The following is a 14,481-nucleotide window of genomic DNA, read 5'->3' as shown; positions in this document are numbered from 1 at the left end:
TCACTTGGGATAGCTACGTAGTCACTTGTAGATACTACCTAGTCACCTGTGGTGAAACTGTAATGTGGCTAGTCACTTGTAGAGACTATGTAGTCACTTGTAAAAAGACCTCGACACATAGTGACTTTTAGAGCGTATACGCACTATGCGGGTAGCCGCATTGCGGGTACGCTCTTAGAAGTCGCAAGTAGAGAGACTGCGTGGTCGCACGTATTTGCTAATAGAGAGACTATGTAAGTTCTTTGTAGTCGCTCCCAGAGAGACGACGTAGTTAGATTATATTTTGATATATGTATACTACATAGTCACTTGTAGAGAGATTACATAGTCGCGTGTAAATCTGGGAAGTACCTTATTGTTGTAGATAGTTGACCTTTAGTTGAACAAGTAGTCACTTAGATAGAATTCACACAGTATCATATTATGTGTCTTGTACACACAAATCGTCACTTCTTCACACCTAAAATTAATTTAGGTATAATTAGGTTACAAAAATAGGCAAATATTTTATTTTGGTTGCTTTATTATTATATTCTTTGCCACATAGTACATCAACCGCCTACATACGCTTTTATATATTTACTGATTCCTAGATCGACATGACAACACACCCCGGTGCGCGCTGGTCATCTGAATTTTTCGTTATTTTTCTCTATTTTTTTTTGTTAATGCACTGTAGTAATACTAGAGCAGCACTATAGTTATTTTTATTATTGTTTTCCATGATTCAAGTGGTTACCATGTCACCGTCACCTTTTTTTTAATCAAAGAAAATGTAAATTAGTTAATCATTCCACAACCCATTCCTAATCATTAATTTACAATAACATTATACTATAAACTGTTAAAAATGTTATTTTTTTCCAGATCCAGTGTCAAAAAAAAACCACCCCTGGAATAATTAGTTAGTGTTACCGTTATATAAGTGAGAGTAAATAGCAATAATCAACCATGGGGTCCGTGAACGTGAACCGCAACGTGGCGGACGCGTTCTACCGCTACAAGATGCCGCGCATCTGCGCCAAGGTGGAGGGCAAGGGGAACGGCATCAAGACGGTCATCGTCAACATGCCCGAGGTGGCCAAGGCGTTGGGCAGACCGGCTACGTGTGAGTGTCGTACATATAATCGTCGTATAAATAATTATTTTGCCGTTTAAGGGCCGATTTTTCAATGCTTGGTTAAAATTTGTCCGTCCAATAAAGTATTACACGAACATTTTAAAATGTCACCTGTAAACTGTCAAATACGCACAATTACAATACATTTTTGAAATGGTAGTTTAATACGTTATTCGATGAATAAGTTTTAACCAAGGATTAAAAAATCAGCCCTAAGCATAGTAAAAAGAGAGAAGTAGGCCAACTCCCGCCGTTTAAGAGCGCACGGTACCTAAACTCGCGAGGCGTCACTTGTCACATATATTATGATATTGTATTTTCAGGGCTCCGTCTTGTCGCCCCTCCTATTCGCGCTATACACTAGCGACATCCCAAAGCACGATAAAGTGCAACTATCCCTCTTCGCGGACGACACGGCACTCTACGTGTCGAGTCCACACCGCAAAAGAATAGCTCCACTCCTACAATCCGCGACCGATGCATTAGGCAAATGGTTTCGCAAATGGGGTATCACTGTGAACCCCGACAAGAGCGCCGCCGTGCTCTTCAGGCGCGGCGGCCCCGAGGCCATAGATAGTGTCAAACTCTATGGCCAAGTCATTCCGTGGCAAAAGCACACCAAATTCTTAGGCGTCACTCTAGACGCGCACATGTCATTTAAAGACCACATTAAGGCAGTCCGTAAGAAAGCCAGCTATGTTCTTAGCCGGCTCTATTACCTTATTAACAGTCGCAGTAAAATGTCCCTTAGAAATAAGGTGACACTTTACAAAACGGTGGTCCGTCCAATCCTCACTTATAGTAGTGTAGTTTTCGCGCATTGCGCCCCCAGCTCCATACACAAGCTCCAGACGATTCAGTCGCGGTTCATGAGAACGGCGACTGGAGCGCCCTGGTTCGTGCGTAACGTGGACCTACATAGGGACCTAGAACTCCCCACTATAGCCCAATGGATGAAGCAAGCGTCTAAGCGCTACTTCGACAAGGCTAAAAACCACCCCAACCCATTGGTGACAAAGGCCATCGCATACGTCGCGAATCCCGATCCCACTCGTCGTCGCAGGCGGCCGAGACACGTCTTGGACGACTCCGACGACGACATTACCAAAGCTAACGCACGGCTAGACGCGGCGATTGAAGCCCAACGTCGAAACAACCGCGACACCGCACACACCACAGCAGAAAGCGTACACCGTCTTCGCCGGCGAAGACGAGGTCCCTTGTTCCGCGTTCCCGCGCCCACCCGGGTGAGCGCCCGTCCGATTAGGGCCCTTCTGGCCTCCTCCACTCAAGCGACAGCTCAAGCCGAGGTTCGTGGTCCCCGTCAAGGGGGGACGCCCTTGTGCATGTCGCTACCAGGGTGAACCTTCAGTTCACCCCCGCGTCCGCGTTAAAATGTAGAAGCCCTTCTGGCTAACATTGAGAGACACCACAAAAAAAAAAAAAAAAAAAAGATAAGTATTGTATTTTAGATATTTTTAGACTGGCCACTGTGAGTGTGATCACAAAATATAAAGAAATTTATATAGTTGGTTCACCCAGTTGAAAGAACTGCAGGGTTTTGTCACTTACGATAAATGGCACGAACGATCGATTCGCTTAATTTTGATTGGTCCGATCCGACAATCCGTCAGTCATTAATAACTTTCAAATAGCCAAATTTAAGCGAAATGTTTCGAGCCATGTGTCAAAGGAAATACTAACCCTGCTGAACTCAAAAGATAAAAAGTAATTGAGAACCCCTAAAATCGAAATAAAATAATTTTCTCAATGTTGCTCAATTGCGATAGTAAATTGAAACTTAAAACTTGATATTAAATGTTACGTAAAAATGATCACTGTTGACTACCGGAATGCTGTCAAGAAACTGCAGTTGCTCTTTCCTAAAGGACAATATATTAATCGAAACAATTTTTTCAGATCCAACAAAGTATTTTGGCTGTGAATTGGGAGCTCAAACGCAATTCGATTTTAAGAATGAGCGCTTTATAGTTAATGGAAGCCACGATTCGGCTAAGTTGCAAGATCTGCTAGATGGGTAAGACATATTCCATATTCATTAAGGTCAAATAGAATTACTAGTGTAAGTTAAAATATCTTGTTAAAAATGTTAATAAGATCTTGTTCTTGTATATTGAAATTGATCTACACTAATATTAAACAGAGGAAAGATTGTTTGTATGTATTGAAAAGGCTCCAAAAGTTGTAGACTTTTTGTATGTTCGACGTTGAAATGTCGGTGGATATTCAAATTTAAATGAAATGTGTTTTATTTATAATTATTTTTTCTACTATAATTTTGTAATGGGATCTAGTGTCGTGTGGTATAATATTGTTTATTGTAATTTATAATATACTAGCGGTCCGCCCCGGCTTCGCCCGTGGTACACATTTCGCAATAAAAGTTAGCATATGTTCTTTCTCAGGGTCTAAAGATTATCTGTGCCAAATTTCATCAAAATCGGTCCAGTAGTTTATGCGTGAAAACCATACATACATACATACATACATACATACATACATACATACATACATACATACATACATACATACAAACCTTTCCTCTTTATAATATTAGTATAGATTTGCACGCTCAAATACGAGCCAGAATGTTTAAGAATTTATGTAAACGTAATCTGTATCATCTCAATAGATGGCACACGGTGTGTCCCTTAGACACATAAAACTGAAAGAATAGAATAAATTCGATTGCTCTGGCGGGTCACGAGTGGCTGAATTGGTCAGGCATCCATCCGCCCCGGTTAGGCGCGAAAGGATGCGGGTTCGAGTCCCGCTTCGTGATCGAATTTTTTCTATTCTTTATGAATGTATATCTTTGTAATTCTACATTCTGCAAATAAAGAAATTTGAATTCGGTGGATACTGTTTTGTTTCCCGGCTCTTGCAAGGGTGTAGCGTGAATCATGCTCTATCGTTCGTTGACAGCTTCATCCGCAAGTTCGTGCTGTGCCCCGAGTGCGACAACCCGGAGACTGACCTGATCGTGTCGACCAAGCGCAACACGATATCGCAGGGCTGCAAGGCGTGCGGCTACCACGGACAGCTCGACTTCATACACAAGCTCAACACGTTTATATTGAAGAACCCGCCCGCTGCGGACCCTGCCATGCAGGTGACAATATATATAAGTTTAGAATTAAGTTTAATATATGTGTGGTTTGGCATATGCCGTAAATAAATAAATAAATAAACGTTTGCAGGGCTCGTCGCTGACGGAGGGCAACCGCGGCAAGCGGTCCAAGCGCAGTGGACCGGCCGCTAACGGGAACCACGATGGTGATAGCGAGGCTAAGACCGTGAGTACTTAGTATTAGAACACAAATTGTGTTAAATGAGGTGGAGATTGTAGGTGGTGATAGTTGGCTTCTCGTAACATTAAAGGAGAGTCAAATTTAAATAGAATCAATCGCTCTATTGACCAGTTACGTGCCTCGGTAACAAAAAATAATTATAAAATAGGGCATTACCATCACACAGAACCACACTGGTTACCATTTTTACTGTATTTTATTTCTTGTGTGGTAAATAAACCCTTTCTTTCTTTTCTTCTTCATTTTAAAATTGTTGAAATTATTAGCCAATTATCCTCCTTATTTATTTTACATATGATATGACGTGAAGAACTTTAAAGTTTGGTAGAATAAAGGACTAAGCAATTTCCAAGACCGAGCCAAACAGAATCGAACTGAAAATCTGAATAAAAAGTAAAAATTTGTATGTATGTTCCAGGAGAGCGACGCGCCCATAACGCCCACGACGCCGAACGCCAAGAGCGTTAAGAAGGAAAAAGATAAGAAGCGCGGCGACGACGACGACGACGACGATTGCAGTTGGACCGTGGACGTTAGCGAGGCCGCAGTGCGGGCAAGGATGCAAGGTGATTATCTATTTTTATTATTGAAGTGAAAACTTCTTTAGCGGCGTTGAGCACTTTTTCTGTAATGGGTATAAAATCTTAAACTCGCGTCAGGACACGTGACCTGATCGAAAAAGCGTAAGACGGATAGATATCAAACATGCTCAACGTTAATAATCAAGTTTTCGGCACTCCCGGAGTGCAACCCGTCTTTTTTTATTTTTGGTATGATGGTGGCCACATGATGACAAGTGGTCATTGAAGCTTGTGGCAATTATGGAAGAGTTATATGTCAGTTGTGAAACAAGCAAATTGTTATTTTTGTATTTAATACATAAAATACGCAGTAATAAAACTGTTCTTTTTGTTAACAAAATGATATGAATAAAATAAAAGATGGAAGTGTGGATATGAGACTGCGTGTGAGCGAGTGAGACTGCGTGTGAACACGTTGGGTATCATCAGAATTGTTCTATTATTTATAAATTTATATTTATAAAGCACTAGCTGCTCCGCGTGGTTTCACCCCCGTGGCTCCACCCCTGTTGGTCGTAGCGTGATGATATATAACCTTCCTCGATAAATGGGCTATCTAACACCGAAAGAATTTTTCAAATCGGACCAGTAGTTCCCGAGATTAGCGCGCTCAAACAAACAAACAAACTCTTCAGCTTTATAATATTAGTGTAGATTTAAATGCCATAAAATAATAAATATCAATTTCAACAAAAAAGGTCGTGCTCCATCGTTACAATATTGTATTCACTGAAAAGTGTTTCATATTGGTTGAGATGGTTGTTAATCATCTCAATAGATAGCGCGCGGTGTGTCCCTTAGACACATAAAACTGAAACTGCCTCCAGATCCTACAAGAGAGAAATCGCTAGGGCTAAATCTAGTTACATTGGTGCACTTGGCGATAGACTGACGCGACTTCCTTCGGGAACACGGGCGTTTTGGTCCCTCGCCAAGGCCATCCAAGGTAACTTCTGTCGTTCATCCTTTCCACCTTTGCACAAGGACGAAGACTCTCTGGCCCATTCCGCTAAAGAGAAAGCCGAACTCTTGGGCGCTCTCTTTGCTAGGAACTCGACTCTTGATGACAGGGGAAAGACACCGCCGACCATCCCGCGGTGTAACCATTCAATGGCGGATATACGTTTCACACAACGTGCCGTTCGAAATGCTCTCCTTTCCCTTGACATCCATAAGTCGTCAGGGCCGGATGGAGTCTCCCCTATTGTGCTTAGGACATGTGCTCCTGAGTTGGCACCGGTTGTAACGCGTCTTTTTCGGCTTTCTTACGCCAAAGGCATTGTTCCGAATTCGTGGAAGACTGCTCTTGTCCACCCAATCCCTAAAAAAGGCGATCGCTCAAATCCGTCTAACTACAGACCGATCGCCATCACTTCTTTACTCTCCAAAATAATGGAATCCATTATTAACTGCCAGCTCATGAGGTACCTGGAGGAGAACCAGCTGTTAAGCGACCGGCAATACGGTTTCCGTAGTGGTCGCTCGACTGGTGATCTTTTGGTGTACCTCACTCACAGATGGGCGGAGGCGGTTGAGAGTAAAGGGGAGGCATTGGCTGTAAGTTTGGATGTAGCGAAAGCCTTCGATCGGGTCTGGCACAAGGCACTTCTAGCGAAATTACCATCTTTCGGACTTCCTGCGAGGTTATGCGATTGGGTTGCCAGCTTCCTGGAAGAGAGGAGCATTAAGGTCGTTATCGACGGTTCTTGCTCTAAGCCTCTTCATGTGAATGCTGGTGTCCCACAAGGCTGCGTGCTATCTCCTACACTGTTTCTTCTGCATATCAATGATTTGTTACAAATCAGTAATATTCATTGCTATGCGGACGACAGTACGGGGGATGCTCTTTATCCCGGCCGTGCAAACACCTCAAAGGAAAGCCTCAATGAGAGTCGAAACAAACTTGTGTCTGAAGTCGAGTCTTCTCTCCAAGAAGTCTCGGATTGGGGCGAACTTAATCTTGTCGAGTTCAATCCCCTAAAGACACAGGTTTGCGCGTTCACCGCTAAAAAGACCCCATTTGTCGTAGAACCTCGGTTTAAGAGTACTCCCCTTAGTATATCGCCGAAAATCGGAATCCTCGGAGTCGAAATCTCGAGTGACGTTCAATTCCGCAGTCATTTGGAAGCGAAGGCTAAATTAGCCTCGAAAAAACTTGGTGTGCTCAGTAGATCGAGACAGTACTTCAAGCCGGCCCACCGACTTCAGCTGTACAAGGCTCAGGTGCGACCGCATATGGAGTACTGTTCTCATCTCTGGGCCGGAGCCCCACAGTATCAACTCCTTCCTCTTGACCGCATCCAACGTCGAGCAGCTCGAATTGTCGATGACCGTAGGCTTTCCGATAGGCTCGATCCTCTGTCAGTGCGAAGAGACGTTGCGTCTCTCTGTATACTGTACAGAATCTACTATGGGGAGTGCTCTGAGGAATTGTTCCACCTACTACCAGCCGCACAGTTCCACCACCGGACCACACGCCGTAAAAACCAGTTCCATCCGCACCATCTGGATGGTTGGCGCTCCACCACTGTCCGCTTCACCCGCAACTTCCTTCCGCGTACGGTGAAACTGTGGAACGATTTGCCACCTGCGGTGTTCCCGAACAACTACGACATTGGGGCCTTCAAGAAAAGAGCTTATTTGTCCATAAAAGGCCGGCAAAGCACCTGTAACACTCCTAGTGTTACAAGTGTTTATGGGCGGTGGTGACCACTTAACATCAGGTGGCCCATCTGCTCCTTTGCTTGCTCTGACATAAAAAAAAAAAAAAAAAAAAAAAAATTCGATTGCTCTGGCGGGTCACGAGTGGCTGAATTGGTCAGGCTTCGAGTCTCGCCTCGTGATCGAATTTTTTCTATTTTTTCTATTCTTTATAAATTTATATTTATAAAGCATTTAAATGCCATAAAATAATAAATATCAATTTCAACGTTGGGTATCATTAGAATTGTAGCGATGCCAATTCTTAAACATATACAGATCGCGCGGCGAGAGTTTGGCTTTGACCTTCGCGTGGAAGGGATTACTGCGCAATGCACACAATACTTTTCCCCGCCCCGCACCCCGCTAATTGCCCGTTGATACCCAATTTCTGAGGTACGTAAAGCTGGCGATGAAAAATTAGCGAAATTAAAAAAAAACAACACCAGAATTTGTTGCTTATTTGTTGCTAATTAGTTGCTATAATGACGATTTTGTTGCTCAACCCGTTCGCTGAAAATCAGCAACAGTTCTAGCTTAACGTTAAGGTAGCGTGAAGAAATCGGAAAAAGGGATGGATCGTTGCAAAAATGCAGGTGAATTTGTTGCTAATTTGTTGCTGCATAAAAACAGTGAAAATTTTGAATTTTTTTCATTGGCGCCAAAAATAACACAGGCCACGTCAACTTAATTGTCGATTTTCGGTAGTGAAACATAAAAAAAAATTTGTTGCTCCTCACATCGTTCACTGGCACAGTGTACAGAGCCAGCAACAAAATAGAAACCGGAAGTAGAGTTAATTTTGAAACCAGTTTGCTAGAAAATCGTCCACGCCAGCTTAACTGTCAATTTTCGGTAGTGAAACATAAAAAAAAATTTGTTGCTCCTCACATCGTTCACTGGCACAGTGTACAGAGCCAGCAACAAAATAGAAACCGGAAGTAGAGTTAATTTTGAAACCGGTTTGCTAGAAAATCGTCCACGCCAGCTTAACTGTCGATTTTCGGTAGTGAAACATAAAAAAAAAATTTGTTGCTCCTCACATCGTTCACTGGCACAGTGTACAGAGCCAGCAACAAAATAGAAACCGGAAGTAGAGTTAATTTTGAAACCGGTTTGCTAGAAAATCGTCCACGCCAGCTTAACTGTCGATTTTCTCTAGTGAAACATAAAAAAAAAATTGTTGCTCCTCACATCGTTCACTGGCACAGTGTACAGAGCCAGCAACAAAATAGAAACCGGAAGTAGAGTTAATTTTGAAACCGGTTTGCTAGAAAATCGTCCACGCCAGCTTAACTGTCGATTTTCGGTAGAGAAACATAAAAAAAAATTTTTTTGCTCCTCACATCGTTCGCTGGCACAGTGTACAGAGCCAGCAACAAAATAAAAACCGGAAGTAGAGTTAATAAATTGACGAATTTCTAGCAAACCGGTTTCAAAATTAACTCTTCTTCCGGTTTCTATTTTGTTGCTGGCTCTGTACACTGTGCCGGTGAACGATGTGAGGAGCAACAAATTTTTTTTTTATGTTTCACTACCGAAAATCGACAGTTAAACTGGCGTGGACGATTTTCTAGCAAACCGGTTTCAAAATTAACTCTACTTTCGGTTTCTATTTTGTTGCTGGCTCTGTACACTGTGCTAGTGAACGATGTGAGGGGCAACAATTTTTTTTTTATGTTTCACTACCGAAAATCGACAGTTAAGCTGGCGTGGACGATATTCTAGCAAACCGGTTTCAAAATTAACTCTACTTCCGGTTTCTATTTTGTTGCTGGCTCTGTACACTGTGCCGGTGAACGATGTGAGGAGCAACAAATTTTTTTTTTATGGTTCACTACCGAAAATCGACAGTTAAGCTGGCATGGACGATTTTCTAGCAAACCGGTTTCAAAATTTACTCTACTTCCGGTTTCTATTTTGTTGCTGGCTCTGTACACTGTGCTAGTGAACGATGTGAGGAGCAACAATTTTTTTTTTATGTTTCACTACCGAAAATCGACAGTTAAGCTGGCGTGGACGATATTCTAGCAAACCGGTTTCAAAATTAACTCTACTTCCGGTTTCTTTTTTGTTGCTGGCTCTGTACACTGTGCCGATGAACGATGTGAGGAGCAACAAATTTTTTTTTTATGTTTCACTACCGAAAATCGACAGTTAAGCTGGCGTGGACGATTTTCGAGCAAACCGGTTTCAAAATTAACTCTACTTCCGGTTTCGATTTTGTTGCTGGCTCTGTATACTGTGCCAGTGAACGATGTGAGGAGCAACAAATTTTTTTTTATGTTTCACTACCGAAAATCGACAGTTAAGCTGGCGTGGACGATTTTCTAGCAAACCGGTTTCAAAATTAACTCTACTTCCGGTTTCTATTTTGTTGCTGGCTCTGTACACTGTGCCAGTAAACGATGTGAGGAGCAACAAATTTTTTTTTATGTTTCACTACCGAAAATCGACAATTAAGTTGACGTGGCCTGTGTTATTTTTGGCGCCAATGAAAAAAATTCAAAATTTTCACTGTTTTTATGCAGCAACAAATTAGCAACAAATTCACCTGCATTTTTGCAACGATCCATCCCTTTTTCCAATTTCTTCACGCTACCTTAACGTTAAGCTAGAACTGTTGCTGATTTTCAGCGAACGGGTTGAGCAACAAAATCGTCATTATAGCAACTAATTAGCAACAAATAAGCAACAAATTCTGGTGTTGTTTTTTTTTAATTTCGCTAATTTTTCATCGCCAGCTTTACGTACCTCAATTTCTGATTTCTGCGCAATAACGGTCAAAGCCAAACTCTTGCCGCGCGATTTGTACTTATTTAAAGTGATCGCAAGAGTAATGCGATATGGTGCGGTACGCAGATCTGACGGAGGGCGCGAAGAGCATGACGGTGTCGGAGGACAGCGAGAAGAACGAGAAGCAGCGTATGGACCTGTTCTACTCGTTCCTCAAGCAGAAGGCCGACGCGGACGACGTCAGCGGCACAAGGGCTGTCAACGAGATCGTGCACGAGGCGGAGCGGTGAGTTACATATTGTTTGTTACTTTTTTGTCATATTCTTGTTTTAGGGGTGTTTTGGTGGGGATTAAACAATTATAGTGGATTCTTTAAGTCATTTACTACTTACATATTAAGTCATTTACTAGTTACGTATTAATTGCATTTACCCCTTAATTCGGAATTACACTTTATGGGAATCCGTCAATCAATTAGTTATTTTCTCTTGTGCAGTCTGGACGTGAAGTCGAAGGCGCTGCTGGTGGCGTTCGAGATCCTGGTGCGAGCCAACGCGCTGGCGGTGGACGTGCGCAAGCACCGCGCGCTGCTGCTGCGCCTGGCGCGGCTCGACCCCCGCGCGCCACGCGCCGCGCTGCACGCGCTCACCGCGCTCGCCGCGCACCACCCCGTGCTGCTGGCGCGCGTGCCCGCCGGGCTCAAGGTGCGCCACACCCCGGACACTCCATACAAAATCATCGTTTTGACAGTCACACTGTAGAGACTGCAAATGTGTGTGTTAACGCTTTATGGTTGGCACATTTGTGATTAGCGTAAAAAAAATTCGCGTTTTTCTGATGAAATACATCCGTAAACGGCACAATATCTAACCATTTTCTACGAAAGACGATAATCACAAATAAAAAAAACGTTATCACGTTAAAAGTTGACAACCCGACCCTACCCCGCTCTAACCCACACTAATCCACCCCCCACTGTTGCAGCTGCTGTACGACCTGGACATAGTGGAGGAGAAGACGATACTAGAGTGGGCCGCGAAGCCGTCCCGCAAGTACGCGCCCAAGGACGTGGTGCAGGAGGTGGTGCGGCGGGCGCAGCCCTTCATCGACTGGCTGCAGCAGGCCGAGGAGGACTCTAGCGAGGAGGACATTGAGGTGGGAGGATTAATTTTTTGACGTGACAACGTCTTATAATTCGATAGAGCGGGTTGCACGCACGAAAAAACATGACTCATGCGGCGTTACCTCGCTCTGAGGCGTTCCATGTAAGGCTTGAAGTGCGAGTGAAAGCGCGGAACGAGCGACAAAGAAGCACAATCGGACGTTGTCACGTTCAACTATCGTCAGTAAACCGACTTTACAACCAATTTTTTTTAATTATTTATGTCTAGCTTACCGCCCGCGGCTTCACCCGCTTTGTCTAAAACCTAATAGTCCGGGATACATCGCCCATTTTTGCAAGTGATTACTATCAAGCTAATTTTTCGTGAGTAGCTTTATTTTGATGAGATGCCCAATAATTTCATGTACAAAACTCTCGATTGTGGTAGCTTACAGAGGTAACAAGGATAAAAATTTTTGATTTGACGGTTCTCAAATATTTATTACGCAATTTGTAGGACAATATGTCTGTTGAATTATATAAGTATTAAATAAGTGAAAATAAAAAAATCAGCTGGTTAGTAATCATTTATGATGACTTCGTTATCGATACACATTGGAAAGGGGGACTCTTTGATCAAACCATAGATTTTGTAGGACAAATATTTTTTCGAATAATTTAGATAATTATCTTGAGATTGAACAAAAAAAAAACATTCAGTTAGTAATTAATATTTGAGAACCATCAAATCAAAATATTTTATCCTTGTTTCCTCTGGTAGCTACCACAATCGAGAGTTTTGTACATGAAATTATTGGGCATCTCATCAAAATAAAGCTACTCACGAAAAATTAGCTTGATAGTAATCACTTGCAAAAATGGGCGATGTATCCCGGACTATAATAAATTATATACTAAAACCTTCCTCTTGAATCACTCTATCTATTAAAAGAAACCGCATCAAAATCCGTTGCGTAGTTTTAAAGATTTAAGCATACAAAGGGACATGGGGACAGAGAAAGCGACTTTGTTTTATACTATGTAGTGATAATCGTTAACTATGATTGGTTGTTCTTGTTAAAAAGACTTCAAAAATAATAGCAATGTGATGATTTAAATGGCGAAGCCACTCAAAATACTATGTTATGAAGATTTGCTTGACATAAAACTGGATTTAAATCTACAAACGTCGCAACTTTATTTTGCACTAGTTGCTCGTTCCGGCTCTGCCATAGCTTCGGGATATAAACGACAAAAAATAGCCTAGATTCACACAAAATAGGCGCTTGACGTCGATTTGCGGAGATATGCCCGTTATTATTGTTTTTAGCCTATGTTGCTTCCTCATTTTCATTGTGAAAAAAATCATTAAAATAGGCCCAGTACTTTTGCAGCATATTCAATATTAACAACAAAAAAAAAATTTCTTTTCCCTTTTTACAATCTATAAAATCTTTCCTCTTTATATTACTGTAGACTATGTATTGATATAATTTATCAATCATATTATGTACAGCAATGTACAAGATGACACTATCTCGGGTTACAGATCGAGTACGACGACCGTGCGGCGGCGACGCCGATCAAGGCGGTCAGCACAGCGCCGCCCGCACGGCCCAAGCACGACGACGAGCCCGATATTGATGTGGACATCGATGCGATATAGACAGACATACACGCAACATATACACGCAGGCTGATATACACGCATACACACGCAGGCTGATATACACACACACAAGATTGATATACACGCATACACACGTAGACAGACATACACGCAGCATATACACACGCAGGCAGATAAACACGCAGCATATACACACGCAGGCTGATATATACACGCAAACATACACAACACGCAATAAGACATACACACTTAAAGACGGACACAAGCACTCAGACACAAACAGATACAGAAACACGCAAGCATACGACCAAAATACACGCAGATATACGATATCAGTTGTGTAGTATCTATATAAAGTAAAATGGCGCGACGCACACGTGCCCGCGTAGCTAATACACATATAAATACTACACTACACTACACTACACTACACATCAAAAGAAACTGGCACTTCACACACAACTACCTACACCGTGTATGTCTACACACACACACACACACCTACATCAAATACTTACACAACACACACAACGATGTCGCGTGGGCACACTTACAAATTGATACTTACAGTGCGATGGATCGTTGCAGCGATGTGTGCTCAGTCGAGTGACGTCACAATTATATGTATACTGCTCACGCAAATGCAATAATCTTCACAAAATCAACACTTTGGAAAATAGCGCACGCATTCTTGAAATTAGTGTTAAAATTGCGTATAAAGTGGTCCCAAGATTATAATGCAGCAAAGACAAATATATTGCAGTAGACCATGCAAACTACGTGCTGGCAGGTCACTCATGCGGCATGACAATTCACGTAAACGCATGTCATGCTTGCATTACCGTCTAGGGGCTACTTTAAAATAATAAAAAAATGTAGAACTCGCCTAGTGACGTCACTGCGACTGATTGCCACCCGGAACGGGCCCCATGCTAATTGAAACGTTAGAATTTTTCTACAAGTCATTAAATTTATACGTGTAAAGATTATTATATTTAACCGAGCGCTTCTTTAGGATCTTAGATTATAAAATTTTCAATACGCTAAGTCTAAAATGAAATTGCATCTCTAATATAAAATAATATTCGTCTCGAGTTTTAGATTCCGCTCAGACATTTTTAATCGAATATACTTTATTAAATATTACTTTGTGTATAGCAAACCATTTTAAAAAATATGGATTCAACTGTGAATCAATAATGTAATTAAAATTGGTTCCCCAGCATTTAACTTGGTGATTTTATTCGAGTTTTGGATATAAATATTTATTTAATAATTTC

At 42.0% G+C, this 14,481-nt stretch overlaps 1 protein-coding gene across 11 annotated transcripts in view; it reads left to right on the top strand.

Annotated features, from left to right (window-relative positions):
• eIF5 (eukaryotic translation initiation factor 5) overlaps positions 1 to 14,481 on the top strand; it is a 36,715-nt gene extending 22,234 nt beyond the window's left edge. For 9 of the 11 annotated variants that reach the window (XM_090103915.1, XM_090103922.1, XM_090103919.1 and 6 more), the window contains 9 exons: positions 868 to 1,108; positions 3,041 to 3,158; positions 4,067 to 4,253; positions 4,342 to 4,437; positions 4,871 to 5,018; positions 10,596 to 10,755; positions 10,966 to 11,173; positions 11,454 to 11,624; positions 13,121 to 14,481. In XM_090103915.1, the coding sequence (XP_089960041.1) occupies positions 952 to 1,108; positions 3,041 to 3,158; positions 4,067 to 4,253; positions 4,342 to 4,437; positions 4,871 to 5,018; positions 10,596 to 10,755; positions 10,966 to 11,173; positions 11,454 to 11,624; positions 13,121 to 13,237 (1,362 nt within the window). In that variant the 5' untranslated portion in view covers positions 868 to 951 and the 3' untranslated portion in view covers positions 13,238 to 14,481. The remainder of the gene's footprint in view (positions 1 to 867; positions 1,109 to 3,040; positions 3,159 to 4,066; positions 4,254 to 4,341; positions 4,438 to 4,870; positions 5,019 to 10,595; positions 10,756 to 10,965; positions 11,174 to 11,453; positions 11,625 to 13,120) is intronic. The other 2 variants (XR_016456946.1, XM_090103917.1) reach the window with 2 other exon arrangements.

Source organism: Colias eurytheme, chromosome 7 (genome assembly GCF_061535395.1).
Source record: "Colias eurytheme isolate Ceu_HAF_F1 chromosome 7, ilColEury1 Martin Lab GWU primary, whole genome shotgun sequence".
NCBI classification, from domain to species: Eukaryota; Metazoa; Arthropoda; class Insecta; order Lepidoptera; family Pieridae; genus Colias; species Colias eurytheme.
This window is presented reverse-complemented; position numbering and strand designations above follow the sequence as displayed.